The sequence below is a fragment of the Musa acuminata genome, chromosome BXJ2-8 (assembly GCF_036884655.1).
Source record: "Musa acuminata AAA Group cultivar baxijiao chromosome BXJ2-8, Cavendish_Baxijiao_AAA, whole genome shotgun sequence".
NCBI lineage: Eukaryota > Viridiplantae > Streptophyta > Magnoliopsida > Zingiberales > Musaceae > Musa > Musa acuminata.
Genome location: NC_088345.1, coordinates 46,002,394 through 46,018,075, shown reverse-complemented (window position 1 = coordinate 46,018,075; position 15,682 = coordinate 46,002,394). Strand labels below are relative to the sequence as shown.

The window sequence follows — 15,682 nt, the reverse complement described above, 5'->3', positions numbered from 1 at the left end:
ACTAGCAAATGAAACTCTATGTTGTTTACCAGCCAAACAATCAATACAAGAGTTCAGATGTATACCTCTGATATCTGGTAATACCTCTCTCTTGGAAAGAGCTTGCAGCCCCTTCTCGCTCATGTGTCCCAATCGCCTATGCCACAACTCCATACTGAAGTCTTTCTCTGTAGCATTTAACTGCTCACCATAAGCTTTAGCCTGCAACCTGTACAAAGTATGACATTTCTTTCCATTAGCTATAACAAGAGAACCCTTACTGAGCTTCCATTGCCCTCTGTGAAATCTGCTTTCATACTCTTCATTATCTAGTCTTCCAACTGAAATTAAATTCAGCCTCAAGTCAACCACATGCCTCACATCCTTAAGTACCAACTTGCAGCCAAGGTTGGTCTTTAAATGGATATCACCCATGCCAATGATGTCTGCTGTGCCATAGTTGCTCATCTTGACAACACCAAAGTTTCCAGACCTGTATGTAGCAAAAAACTCTCTCCGAGGTGTAGCATGATAAGAAGCACCTGTGTCAATCACCCACTCAAGATCCTGACACACACAAGAAAAAATATCATCAGAAGGAGACAAAATCAAATAATCACCACCCTGCACTGTAGCTGTAGTATTATCCTTTGACTATGTAGACTCCACTTCTTTTCCCTTTTTCTTGTTCTTCTTAGGTTGCTTACATTCGTTCTTGTAATGTCCTTTCTCACTACAGTTATAACAAACAATATCTTTTCTTGATCTTGACTTGCTCCTACCCATACGTGAAATGCTTCTAGACTTTGACCTTCCTCTGTTCTCTGAGATAAGTGCTTGTGAATTATTCTGAGATGTTGCCGAACTCTTTCTTCTCAACTCCTCATTCAACAAACTACTTGTTACTTGACTCATAGTGACAATACCATCTTGTGCAGAATTACTGAGGGAAACCACCAGTGTCTCCCAACTTTCTGATAATGAATTGAGAAGTAACAATGCCTGCAACTCATCATCAAGAGACATTTTCATAGAGGATAACTGGTTAGTAATACTCTGTATTTCATTCAAATGCTCAGCAATAGAAGCACCCTCTCTATATTTTAGGTTCACAAGTTTTCTGATCAAAAAAGTTTTGTTGCCAGTTGTTTTTCTTTTATAGAGACTTTCTAATTTTTTCCAAAGAGAATATGCAGAAATTTCAGTAGAAACATGGTGAAAGACTCTATCATCAAGCCACTGTCTAATAAACTCAATTGTTTTTCGATCTAACATCTTCCACTCATCATCTGTCATAGTTGTAGGTTTTGCACTGTCCCCTTGCAAAGGTCCATACAAATCTTTGCAATACAAGAGATCTTCCATTCTTGGTTTCCATATCATCCAATTATTTCCATTCAAACTAATCATACGAGAAATATTACTGGCCTCCATGTTCAAATACAAAAAAAATTAAATCACCAAAACCCCGCTCTGATACCAGTTGATGGGGATATAAACAGGAATAACCTTTGTATAGGAACAAATACTAGAAGACCAAAATACGCAGCGGAATAAAATGGAAACACAATCAAACAGAACACCAAGATATACGTGGAAAACCCCTTCTATGTGAAGGGTAAAAACCACGGGGCAAACTAGAGATAATCCACTATGAGAATAATGAATGTACAAATCTCAATCTCTTGCCCAAAACCCTAGCAACAACCACAAGAGAATAACTGGGATACAAGGATCACGTCACTGCCCACAATATCTTAAACCTCCCAAGTAATCACAGCAAGAGCTTACTGTAGATTTGATCTAACCTGAGATGAGAACACTGCTAGATGATTGAGAATAGTCTTTCTGCGTTGTCCTTGTCTTTTTCCCTTTCTTTCTCTTCCTTTTCTGCCTTGTTCTCCTTCTTCTCTTTGGAATCTCGTGGCTCCAAAGATCTGCCTCGTTGCTGTCTTTTTATAGCTTTAATCTGTCTATAAAACGCAACCACCATACCCCCTAATCTTAATTAGGGTTAGGTTAAGAGGGGGTGTGGGCTGAATATGGGTCAGCAGCCCAATATGCCCGTGATGGGTACGTCCCAATCCAAATCCGTCTCGGTGTTACTGTTGCCGTTCCAACAATCGCTGTAGACCTCTCGAGTCAACCGAATCATCTTCTTCGATGCACCACCAGAGACGGAACGAGTTCGGCCGTCGAGAACACAAAAGTCGCACCATTCAGTAGTCAACAGCCTTGACTCCAAATGGATGCATGCGTCCAAAGAGGAGGAGGTCAAAAAGTCAGCACACGGAACTAATTCAAATGGAAATTTCTTGGTTAAGCCAAGAAAAATACTGGAGATACGGTGTACAGATAAGGGAAGGACTGCCCCCATTCCACACGAAATACGACTTTGAGGAGACCGAGCAAACCACCGTGATCGGCGGAGGGAATGGGCGTACGCGAGTGGAACTCAAAACAACCGGTCGCGTCTCACCTGCCACCTTCAATTAGGTCTTGTTTCCCCCACCGGCCTCTATATAAGCACCGTGTAACACCACAGGCCATCACACCCACGGCCACTACAGATCATGGCGAACCATAGCATTTGCTCTGTGATTGCCACTGCATTGCTGATCTCAGTGTTGGCATTACCAACGAGTATTATCTATCTCTCTTTCCTCTTTTTGTAGTTTACATACGTGCGTTCTGTACGGATTACTGAGTCTTGAGCTTGTCTTGCTTCAGGGGTGCAGGCCATCGGTGTCTGCTACGGCAGGCTCGGAGATAACTTACCACAGCCCAGCGAGGTGGTAGATCTCTACAAATCCAACAACATTGGAAGCATGAGGATTTATGATCCAAACCCTGATGTCCTCGAAGCCCTGCGAGGATCCAACATCCAACTACTCGTAGGTGTTCCTAATGATCAGCTCCAGTCGTTGGCGTCGGACTCATCTGCTGCCAATGCCTGGGTTCAGAGTAATGTGGTAGCCTACTGGCCCAGCGTCTCCTTCCGCTACATAGCGGTGGGAAACGAGGTGATCCCCGGAGACGATGCGCCGTATGTCCTCCCCGCCATGCAGAACGTCCAAAATGCTCTCGCTTCAGCAAATCTGCAGGGTCAAATCAAAGTCTCGACCTCAGTCTCAACACGCGTTCTCGGGGTATCATACCCTCCCTCCGAGGGTTCTTTCTCTTCTGACACACAAGCCGACATGAACCCCATAGTGCAGTTCCTAGTGAACAATGGAGCCCCCCTCCTACTCAACGTCTACCCCTACTTCAGCTACAAATATAACCAAGCTCAGATTTCACTCTCCTACGCCTTGTTCACTTCCCCGGATGTTGTAGTGAATGACGGGCCGTACGGGTACCAGAACCTCTTCGATGCCATTGTCGACGCAGCCTACGCATCGTTGGAGAAGGTGGGAGGGTCGAGTGTGGAGATTGTGGTATCGGAGAGTGGTTGGCCATCTGCTGGTGATGTTGAGACGACCATCGACAATGCAGGAACATACAACCAGAATCTGATCAACCATGTTGGCCAAGGAACACCAAGAAGACCTGGGAGTGCAATAGAGGCCTACATATTTGCCATGTTCAACGAGAACCAAAAGGATTCGGAACTGGAGAGGAACTTTGGTCTCTTCTATCCGAATAAGCAACCTGTTTACTCTATTCACTTCAGCTGAATAATTGTTGTGGCTTAAGGAACTTTGTTCCGATACACCAACCATATGATATTAAATAATGAACCAGAAGAGGGAACATTCTCAGAATTCTGGTCCTTGAATAAAATTATTTAAAATACATTGCATGTTTTAATGTTTTATTCTAATATTGCTATCTCTTTAGTTCTATTCAAAGACTTTCATCCGATACAAATTCGTCTTAATGTTGATTTTGACTAGATTAGTTGAATGTTGATTTTTCAGAAAAATTAGGCAACTTTTCTACGTAGGAAAATTCTATACGATGTATAATGTAAATTTCATGGAAAGTATCATATTATACACCATGTATAATGTAAATTTTATGGAAATTATCGTGAGTGTCGTAAGGTCAAAACATTAATTGACCTTATCAATCCAAATTTTCATCCGAACCATCTGCCACTAGTAATTGGAGATGCGGTGGTGTACAGAGAAAAGAAATTAGTACCGATTCATTCCATTGATCACAACGAGAAGATCGACCACCGACGGTGAGGTGCATCGAGATGGAATTCGAAACATTTAGATGCAAACACAGGCCATTCTCTAGTCATGAATGAGCTGCAGTGTCCTCTATATTAGAAGAACCCTCTTCTCACGTACACCTCAAACACGTATCTTCTGAGAACTGTCATCACGACTGGCCGACGCATCTCCTTTGTCTTTGGCCTTACACTGCTAATTTCAATCTTGGCAGTCCCAGCGAGCACCCTCTCTCTCTCTCTCTCTCCTCTTTTTCTAGATTGTAGTCTACATGTATGCATGTTTTATACTTACGTGAGTCGATTTGTTTTGCATCAAGCGTGCATGCCATCGGTGTCAACTACGTCATGGTGGCGGACAACCTACCACCGCCCTAGCTCTCTACGAACTGCACGGTATTGGAAGCATGAGGATCTTTACCCCAAACCACGACGTCATCGAATCCCTTCCGATAATGGAGATCTCCAGTCTCTCACCTCCGACCTTTCAGCATACAAGCCTACTTGCCCGGCATCTCCTTCCGCTACATAGCCGTCGGCAACGAGGTCATCCCCGGAGATTTGGCGCAGTACGTCCTCCCCACCATGCAAAACATCCACGCTGCACTCTCGTCCGCCGGTCTTCACATCAAAGTCTACACCGCAGTTACATCGGCTGTTCTTGGATTATCAAAGTACACGAACCCCATAGTGGATTTCGTGCCCAACACGGGATCCTTACTTCCGCTACAAGGACGAACTCTCCTAGTGATAAATTATGGACTAAGAGATTGAAAATAGATCTATAATTTTAATTTTTGATATTTCATCTCGTAGGAGATAATGTGAGATGATAATTAGAAAGTCTCTTTTCATCAAGATCGTCTTCTAAGTAATCCTACGATAATTATTTTTTTTAATTTTGATTGATAATTATAATTAAAATCTAAATAAATATATAATATAATTTTTAAATTAAATAAAACTATATAATTTAACATTTCATTCGATTATCAATGGGTTGTGAAATCAAACATCCAATAATCATCGGGGTTGCGATATCAAAAAAATAATTTTACCGAATCAGCTTATCATCAGTACTACATGGTTAACCTCATGCGATAGAATGAGATGGTATAATAAAATGGAGTAGAATTGAAGAAGATGTATAAACAACAATATATTGGAAAAAGATTCACTATGTAAAAGCAAAATCCAAATGGCTGATGTTAAAATTAATCAATGAACAAACTGAGGACACTTCAATATATATATATATATATATTCCACTTTGATGTCTTTAATCCCGAATTCAGATGGAGCTGACTGTTAATTTGGACCAATATAGTCCCATCTTCTAATCCAACTTCATCTACAAGATGATGATTACTTAGCTATCTCTAACAAGTTGGAGTCTACTCTTCCCACCAAACAGGCATTTACAAAAGGGGGAAGAATACAAGGAAGGGAAATAGTAAATAGGAAATAAATTTGATGGTTTCCATTTTTCTAAAATTGAAACCATTGGAGCTTATCGCGTCAAGAGGAGGTGGCTGACTGGGTGAAAAGCTTATTGGGTAAACGGGGTTCTTATCTGGATAAAAGAGGCCGAAGTTTCTCTCCGTTCCCTCTTCCTTTTGGTTCTCGTTAAAAATGGCAAATATGTAGGCTTCGATCGGTGTAGGTCTTCTTGGTGTTCCTTCCCCAACGTGGTTGATCAGATTCTGGTTGTATGTCTGAGCATTGCTGATATTTGCTGCAAAGCCGCCATCTGATGGCCAGCCACTCTCGGACACCACGACGGCCACATCCGCCCCTCCCACCTTCTCCATCGCCGCATAGGTCGCATCCAGCATTGCGTCGAACAGGTTCTTGTAACCATATGGTCCATCAATCACCACCACGTCTTGGGAAGTGAACAGGGCATAGGACAGCGCGATCTGGTCGGGGTTGTCCTTGTAGGAGAAATAAGGATACACATTGACGAGGAGCGGGGATCCACTGGTGGCGAGAAAACTCAGGATGGGTTCCATGTAGGTTTGTGCTTCCGGAGTGAAAGCACCGGCGGAGGGAGGATACGATGAGCCGAGAACAGAGAGTGCAATCGAGGTTGAGACGTGGATTGTTAGGCCAGCGGAAGCGAGTGCAGTTTGGATGTTTTGCATGGCGGGGAGGACGTACTGCGCCAATTCTCCGGGGATGATCTCGTTGCCGACGGCTATGTGGCTGAAGGAGACGCCGGGCGAGTAGGCTACTATGTTGGTCTGAACCCAGTTGGTGGCTGCGGAAATGTCGGAGGCCAGTGATTGGAGATCATTGTGCTCAACACCAACAATGAGTGGGATGTTGGATCCTCGTAGGGCTTCGAGGACGTCATGGTTTGGATTAAAGATCCTCATGCTACTGATATTGTTGGATTTGTAGAGCTCCACCACCGCGCTGGGCTGGGGTAGGTTGTCGGCAACCAAACCGTAGTTGACGCCGATGCCATGCACGCCTGAACGCAAAACAAGACTTGGTAATCTACACTCGCATCAAAGTGAAGGTTAGATCCCATGCGGATCCACGTGCGAGATGGAGAATGATACTACGCTATCCCTGTACTGCAAAAAACACACATATGCAGGCCACGAAAGAGAGAGGGGAGGAGGAAGAGAGAATACTTGTTTGGACTGCCAAGACTGAGATTAACAATGCAATGGGAAGCAGAGAGAAGACACGTCCGCCAGCCATTTCTCTCTGGAGATTTAGCGACCTCTACAGTTCTCTATTCTGATGGCGGCAGGGTGAGAGGAGAGTTCTTCTTATGTAGAGCCCGGTGGTGGGAACATTGCCTCAGTCATGAATGGAACGACGTAGACTTGGCATGTGGTGTCGGCCATATGTTTGCGAGTACCATTCGTGCGCATCTGCCTTGTCGATTGGGCTGATGCACATTTTGGTCGAGCCCCCATTGCCTAAAAGTACTCACCTGCCCCATTGTGCTTCGAGGTACAGACTTGCTTGTTTCGGGGCCTTAACTGCTATTATCTGTATTAATAAATAATTAAATTGTTGTGTTGGTTCTTGTCCTGTATTGGGGATGCATAGTAAGTAAATGAGATGTTTTGGGTTACATTTTTATGCATATGCATATGTCTTAGGCAAACTATCTTTGTACTTAGTCGACTTCAGATATTTTTTGTCTTCAACAAATGAATGACATCTAAAGCAAACGCTTTAGATACAACACACCCTTCAAATGCTTTAACCATCTTTTAATGTCAATACGATATATGATCAAATTCATCAATTCATAAAAATTTAGAAAAATTTATGAATCTTTTGGGATCATTCTATGATTCAACTCTGTGACATACCCCCGAATCAAATAGCCAAAGTAAGGTGAGAAACCAAACTATCTCATAGGCATTGGAGAATAGACGATCAAAGCCAAAGAGGCCTAGATTGATGAATATTCAAGCATTCTAGCGAATTATGGAACAACTCCACGGGGAAGAATTCCCTTACTGTCTCACCTACGAGACTCGAGCAGTCATTCCCCTTGAGAACCTGAACTAGCAACTACAATGAGGAGAGATCGAATCAAGGACTTTGGACAAACCTTCATTTAATTGATAAGACTTGAGCCATGGAGCACTCAAGAGCTTTAAACCTACTAGTGAGCAATTACCAGCCACTAAAGTCAGAAGGCCCTGATATTGATGCCTAAAACTTATTCATCATACAATTATACTCAAAGTATGTAAAAGTTATTACTCAAAAAATACTACCCTTAAAAAATTATTACTCCAAGTATGCAAAAGTTTTATATTTTATAACTTTATATTTTAAACACATAAAACGATTCCTAATAGAAAAAAATAAAAAGATGACAAAACTAGAATACGATTATTAGGTCACGAGGGCGATGATAGGCCTCGTTGTCATTGAATATGACAAATGACTCGAGCAATAGTGCAACATACTAGAACTCTCGAGAACAACCTTTTGTCCACCAAGCTGATTTTTACCCTAATTTTTCTTTTATCTTCTCCTCTAGCTCTTCCCTCTCTCGACTTCCATATCGACCTCCATATTGTTGTGTTGCACTAGAGTAGATGTCTTATTACTTTCATTGAAAATGTCATTCTCTTGCATGATGACAAAGTCATCTCTAAGGCATCAATCGTTCGGGTGTTCAGAGGACTCCATGCCAAGCCGGGATGGTCAGAGAGGACTCACGAGATCATTAGGCTATATATTTTATTAGCATGCTTGGTCAGACCCATTTAGATCTTAATACTTAGCAAGCTCCTCTACTTTATACTAGGGCCGAAGGGACTCTTCATCTGGAGTCGCTAGGTTAAGTCTTCAACTTGACATATGAGAGAAGTTCTCTGATTGGAGTTCTACAGAGAGTTTGGCAAGTTAACTCTCCTGTCGAGGGGAGTTTCTGACTTGATGGTAAAGTTAGTATGAGTCGAAGTATGAATAGTAGAAGTCTTGAGTTTGGTCCTCTCTTTTGGCATTAAGGATCAGCTTTTATACTTGGCAGCCAACGAAGAGAGATTGACGATTGATGGGGATGGGCCTGTGCGTCCTCTTAAGGATTAGACATATAGGTGATTGATTTTAGGTCAAGTGAGAGATTGTTAGTTATAGGTGTCCTGCAAGTCAATCACATGAGTGATGACACGTATGACATGACACACAGTCTTTGTACTTTCTATTATTATGATTTTTTTATTTTATATTACTTATTACATACATATATTATGATATCCTTAGATTTATGCAATGAGAATCAGATTGTGATAAGATCATGATAATGATATCGATTCACCATTAAACACAGACCCTAAATAATCCTAGTCATAGGTTACTCGAGAGGGACATTGAGATAACCGAACAAACTGATATACTGTAGGAACACTATGGCTACAGTATAGGTGCTCATTGGAGAATGAGTTCATTGATTGATCCGCTCATTGAATGCTAGATGATTAATGATACCTCATTATCAAACAGCGATTCCATCATCCTAGTAGTATATCTGGTCCTTAGACTTGAGATACCAATGATATCCTATATAAGTACTTCATTCTTTGATACCAAACTTAGTTTGGAAGTTCCAAATCAAGTATAGTCGATCATCAAGAGTAGCAACTAACCTTATGAGGGTTATTGAGTATCGATTGAGGATCATTCGCTCTCGGTATTAAGAGAAAAAATATCCCATATATTCTTGTTCAAACAAATCCTTGACCAAGGTTATTCGGATTGAGAGAGAAAGAGTTCTCCGAGAGAATTCGATTAGAGCAAAAATCGAGAAGAAACTGTATAGGCTTGATAGTACCATACCCGATATATAGTCTCTAGGATATTAGATGGATGAGGGACTATAGGTACATGATAATTAAGCATATATAGATCCAAAAAATTAGATTTCATTATATCGTATGAGGATTATGACGTAGTGGCATAGTACAACCGCAATCGATGAGTCGAGTAAATTATTATGAAAATAAGATATTCGCCGGAGCCCTTATCTTATTGTATATCCAATAAGACCCTGAATTATTGGATCTTATGAATAAGATCTAATATGAGTGAGGTTAGAGAACTAAGCTCAAGCACTACTCCACAACCCGAGTCTATTCAGGTACCTAGTACACAGGTTCCAACTTTATGTAGGTCCGGTAAAGTACCGCGTTCTCTTGAGAGATATGTGGGACATATCAGAGGAGAGGATATTGATCCTTATACCTACAAAGAGGATATTACGAGTATAGACTCTGGGAAGTGGTAAGAAGCCATGAATTTTGAAATGGATTTCATATACTCCAACAATGTTTAGAACCTAGTTTATGCACCCGAGGGTATTGTACTCGTTGGTTGCAAATGGATCTTTAACAAGAACATTGAAGTAGATAAAAATGTGGAGATCTATAAAACAAGGCTAGTGGCTAAAGAGTATTATTGTTAAAGGCATGGTGTTGATTATGGCGAAACCTTCTCACTTATAGTCATGCTAAAATCCATACGAATTCTGTGTTCCTTAATGACAATCTCGATGAGGAGGAATATATGATACATCCTGAGAGATTCATATCTAAGGATAGTCCAAATAAGGTGTGCAGATTGCTTAGGCTCATCTATGGACTAAAATAAGCTTTCCAAAGTTGGAATATAAAATTTGATGAGGTGATCAGATTTTAAGACTTTGTTAAGAATAAATATAAGCCTTGCATGTACATAAAGGTAAGTGGGAGCGCTATTACCTTTATAGTGCTATACATGGATAATATCATAATCATTAAAAATGAGGGATACTCTCCATAGTAAAGGCTTAGCTATCTAGACACTTTTTCATGAAGGATTTAGGGGAAGCATCCTATGTCTTAGGGATTGAGATCTATAGAGATAGATCCAAAAGGATACATGGCTTATCTCAATCTAGGTATATAGACACCATTATCAAAAGGTTTGACATGAAAAATTCTATGAGAGTTCTCATACCGATGAGACATAGGATATCGTTTTCTAGGGGTATGTCCCGAAAAACTATTGAAGAAAGGACAAACATTCAGAGGATATCATATGCTTTAGCCATAGGATCTATCATGTATGCTATGTTATATACTAGGTTTGATATAACACATGCTCTGAGTGTCATGAGCAGGTATTAGGTGGATCCAGGCTTGAAGCACTAAAAAACAGTAAAGTGGATCATTAAGTACTTGAGAAGGACTAAGAATCTTTTACTAGTATGTTGAGAAAGTAGCCTTAGGGTTGAGGGCTAAACGGACTCGAGCTTCCAGTCTGATATCAATAATAGCAAGTTTAATTCAGGTTATGTGTTCACCTTGAATGTAATAGTATGCTGGAAGAGTTCAAAGTAAGATATTATTGCTGACTAGACCATAAAGACGGAGTACATTGTTGTGACAAAGGCAGCAAAGGAGGGAGTCTGGATGAAGTACATCATAGATCTAAGAGCTAATTCTCTTATATTGTAATAACTACGGGGCGATTACTCAAATGAGGTAACTCAGATTTCATCATAAGTGTTCTAAGGAGGTTCCAACTTATTAGAGAGATCGTGGCTCGAGGAGATGTAGTAGTAGAAAGAGTTTCATCCAAAGATAACTTCGTAGATCCACTGACAAAGTTGTTGTCTCATATTATCTTTGAGCGTCATAGGGGTCTGATGGGGATCAGATATAAAGGTAATTGACTTTAGGTTAAATAGGAGATTGCTAATCATAGGTGCCCTATAAGTCAATCACACGAGTGATAACACGTATGACATGACAATAGTCTTTCTGCTTTTTATTATTATGATATTTTCTCACTTGATATTGCTTGTTGCATATATATATTGTGATATCTTTGGAACTGTGCAATGAGAATCGGATCGTGATGAAATCATGATAATGAGATTGATTCACCTTTAAACATAGGCCGTAAATAATTATGGTCATAGGTTACTCAAGAGGGACATCGATATAACCGGATAGACTGGTGTACTATATACACGTCCATATGATGGAGGCAGTTGGTCTCATAGCTGCTTGTATAGGGACACTAATGCTACAGTGCATGCCTTCATTGGAGAATAAGTTTACTGATTGATCCGCTCACGGAATACTTGATGGTTGATAATACCTCATTGTTAGACAATGATTCTATTGTAAATGAATATTGTGTTATATGAGCACTTGTGAGTATTTTGATCTATAGTTGACCATTTTGGACCCTTTGTTGTGTGATCATTCAGATCTTGCAAAGTATATATGTAATTTGCATTGGTTATGAAATGTTTGCTAAAATAATTACTTATGGATCTCGAGTGAAACGTTTTTTCTAACTTATTTTCTCTTTTATAGATCCTAAGGGACCATGGGAGGTTTCAGAGAGATTAACCTTTATGGACAGACATGCAAGGGTGTCGTATGACTTAGGCAAAATCAACTAAATTCATGACATTTGGTATCAGAGTAGGACAAGTACATATAGAAATACTTGGTATACAAACATGGGGGAGGCTACATTGAGGGTAACCAACACGCACGACCGTTTGAGAGAAACATGCATGAAGATATAGAAAAAGAAGTCATTTAAAATAGAGAGCATTTGAGATTTGCATTTAGAGGAATGTCCAACCATTCACACGAGAGGCACTACGAGGACAAGTAAGCTAGGAAGAATGTGTACTGCATAAATAGTATGAATAGTAGAAGTCTTAAGTCCAATCCCCTCTTCTTGCTTTGAAGATTGACTTTTATACCTAGACAGTATGTGAAGGGAGATTTATAATTGATGGGGACGAGCCCGTATACCCTCTTTGTAACTCATTTACCTAGCTGGCGAGATGGTACGATCCATGTAATGCATTGTCAACAAAGGACAACTATGGGACAACTATGGGGGTGTCACTTGTTTGGCAGTCACCCGAAATAAGCAGAAGGCGATCGACTGTGCCAATCAACTAGGAAAGGAGCATATAGGCTTTGCCACTAGGGAGTTACTGCTCCGGATAGTCGACTTGTACCCCAAAATCGTAATATAGGAAAGTGAAAGGTTGTTGCCCTACCGTCTGTTGTAGGGAAAGGGGATGTGGGCATTTCTCTGCTCACATCAACGTCCAATTGGTAGTGAGCTAGCAAGCCAGTCATCGAGTCAAAGCTAATGTCAATATGTACCCTTTCAAATCATGAAACATCCTTGAATTCAATCATAAAATATTTTTTATCTCTTCTTGAGTGACTATAACGATGGTAACAACACCCACCATCTATGGTGTGGCCCCGTAAATAAGAATGAGTTTTTAACGTGCAGATGATCCAACACCACATCATGTCTTATCAAATACCTTATTAATCGATACATCGGTGAAGTGTGATGCCCACATTAATGCCGACTCAATGCCATCTCAAGAATCTAATCATCATAACATGATAGTCGTGCTCCCCTGCCCTATTTACATAGACCTTGCTTGCACTAATCGTAATGTTTAACAATTTGATTGACGTCGTCACGATCAAATAATGACTAATAAGTACTATCGATTTTGTATACTTTAACTCCTAGCTTAATTCCTATAGTTATTAAAGCTCTCCATAAAAAGGCCTAAGGTGTTTTTCTATGACTATCTCGAATAATTTGAGTGTATACCAACTCTTCTTATGAATTCCCCAATTTCTTTATTAATTTAAGCATCATATGTGATTTTTATGGGGTGTACCCCTAATGTAGTTTTATAGGAGACGTTATAAAACCACTTCATCCTCAACTCCAAAGCTTATTATGACAAGCTCGGACTCTAGACTCGATTTGGATCCAAACCCCGAACAATATGTTTTTAGTGCATAATTAGTATATGAGTTATTCCTTCGAGGTGTATCCTTCGTATCGGCTTAGGCCTTCCTTGTTGGAGCAGCATTCACATCACTACAACCCCAGAACTAGTAAGATTAATATTCGTATCACTAAATTCTTCTTATATGACATGATTCACATACAGATTCATTTATCTCTTCATTGCAATTCTCACCACTAAGTTCATCTCCCCTCCTCCCTATAATTACAACTGATATATCCACATGTGAAGGCACACAGATGCTGATGTTCATAATAAGAAGTGCATTATTCGATTGGAAAATATCTTCTTTATTTGGTGAGCCCTAACAGCGTTGATTCATCGAGAAAGATAACCCTTCTAAGTTTCCTAAACATGGGTATTCCCTAGTGCGAGACTTGAAGGACCAGAATTTTGGGAGTTCTTCCGGTGCCTTATGGTTTTGGGTTTTGAGATATAGGAATGAGTTCCTCCACCATGTTTTGGCTAAACAAAGCTTAATGGGTAGACGGGTTGCTCATCCGGGTAAAAGAGACCGAAGTTTCGCTCCGTTCCTGCTTCCTTTTGGTTCTCGTTAAACATGGCAAATATGTAGGCTTCGATCGGTGCAGGTCTTCTTGGTGTTCCTTCCCCAACGTGATCGATCAGATTCTGGATGTATGTGTGAGCATTGCTGATATTTGCTGCAAAGCCGCCATCTGATGGCCAGCCACTCTCGGTCACCACGACGGCCACATCCGCCCCTCCCACCTTCTCCATCGCCGCATAGGTCGCATCCAGCATTGCGTCGAACAGATTCTTGTAACCATATGCTCCATCAGTCACCACCACTCCTTCGGAGGTGAACAGGGCATAGGACAGCGCGATCTGATCGGCGTTGTCTCTGTAGGCGAAGTAAGGATACACGTTGACGAGGAGCGGGGATCCACCGCTGGCGAGAAACTGTATGATGGGTTTCATGTAGGTTTGTGCTTCCGGAGTGAAAGCACCGGCGGAGGGAGGATACGATGAGCCGAGAACAGATAGCGCAACCGAGGCTGAGACGTTGACTTGTAGGCCGGCGGAATCGAGTGCGGTTTGGATATTTTGCATGGCGGGGAAGACGTACTGCGCCAAATCTCCGGGGATGACCTCGTTGCCGACGACTACGTAGCGGAAGGAGACGCTGGGCGAGTAGGGTACTATGTTGGTCTGAACCCAGTTGGTAGCTGCGGAAGCATCGGAGGCCAGAGGTTGGAGATCTTTGTGCTCAACGCCAACGATGAGTGTGATGTTGGATCCTCGTAGGGCTTCGAGGACGTCATGGTTTGGATTAAAGATCCTCATGCCATCGATATTGTTGGATTTGTAGAGATCCACCACCGCGCTGGGCTTGGGTAGGTTGTCGCCAACCAAACCGTAGTTGACGCCGATGCCATGCACGCCTGAACGCAGAAACACGAGTTGGTAATCCACACTGTCCCTGTACATACAGTTAACACTACAACAGAGGAAGGAAGAGAGGGAGAAAGAATACTTGATAGGACTGCCAAGACCGAGATTAACAATGCAGTCCGAAGCGGAGAGTAGACAAGTCGGTCTGCCATTTCTAGATCTCTGGAGCTTTAGCTGCCTCTGCAGGTCTCTATTCTGATGCCGTCGGGTTGATCGGAGGGTTTTGTTCTTATCTAGAGGCCAGCGGTGGGAAGATCGCCTCGTCCATGAATGGAATGCGCACAGTTGGCATGCGATGGCTGCTTATCCTCGTTTCTTCAGGTTGTAATGAACGAAATATTTGAATAGATTCTTGTCGTGATTTGGCCAAATGGAATGGTGATTGAAATCAAAATGGACGATTCTCCAAAGGTCAACTATTGTTGTAGTAGCGATTAGTTTAGGGATATTTTACATGTATAATAACTTCAATATCTACTTAAAACTAAATATTATTAAAAATTATAAATCAAGCAGGAATATCATAGAGAAAAAATATTTTCTCAAATCAAATAAAAATATTATTTTTTAAAAAATATCATATATTTAGTTTGATCTAATTGGATAGATTAGAAATGGATGGATTAATGAATTGAATTAATTTCCATGAGTATTACGAGGCCATGAATTAATTGGGAGTGAGATTAACTTCATTCAGTTCTCTTTCTATTTCTACTCTGTGGTTAAATGGTAATGTGAGAGAAAACGAGCATCGCCTAATCCGTCAA

General features: G+C 41.1%; 3 protein-coding genes across 3 annotated transcripts; 1 reads left to right on the top strand and 2 right to left on the bottom strand.

The window, feature by feature from the left end:
- Nucleotides 1–2,535: 2,535 nt before the first annotated feature.
- Nucleotides 2,536–3,789, top strand: LOC103995303 (glucan endo-1,3-beta-glucosidase). The gene is made up of 2 exons (XM_009415864.3): nt 2,536–2,622; nt 2,710–3,789. The coding sequence occupies exons 1-2, from the start codon at nt 2,553–2,555 to the stop codon at nt 3,654–3,656; spliced, it is 1,017 nt and encodes a 338-aa protein (XP_009414139.2). The 5' UTR covers nt 2,536–2,552; the 3' UTR covers nt 3,657–3,789.
- Nucleotides 3,790–4,594: 805 nt separating this feature from the next.
- On the bottom strand, nt 4,595–6,871 carry LOC135620417 (glucan endo-1,3-beta-glucosidase-like). The gene is made up of 3 exons (XM_065123343.1): nt 6,802–6,871; nt 5,661–6,635; nt 4,595–4,794 (listed from the first exon to the last, which is right to left on the bottom strand). Exons 1-3 carry the CDS (start codon nt 6,869–6,871, stop codon nt 4,595–4,597), a joined length of 1,245 nt encoding a protein of 414 aa, XP_064979415.1.
- Nucleotides 6,872–13,784: 6,913 nt separating this feature from the next.
- LOC135618403 (glucan endo-1,3-beta-glucosidase-like) lies at nt 13,785–14,902 on the bottom strand. The gene has a single exon (XM_065119288.1). The coding sequence runs from the start codon at nt 14,805–14,807 to the stop codon at nt 13,968–13,970; it is 840 nt and encodes a 279-aa protein (XP_064975360.1). The 5' UTR covers nt 14,808–14,902; the 3' UTR covers nt 13,785–13,967.
- Between the last annotated feature and the right edge of the window lie 780 nt (nt 14,903–15,682).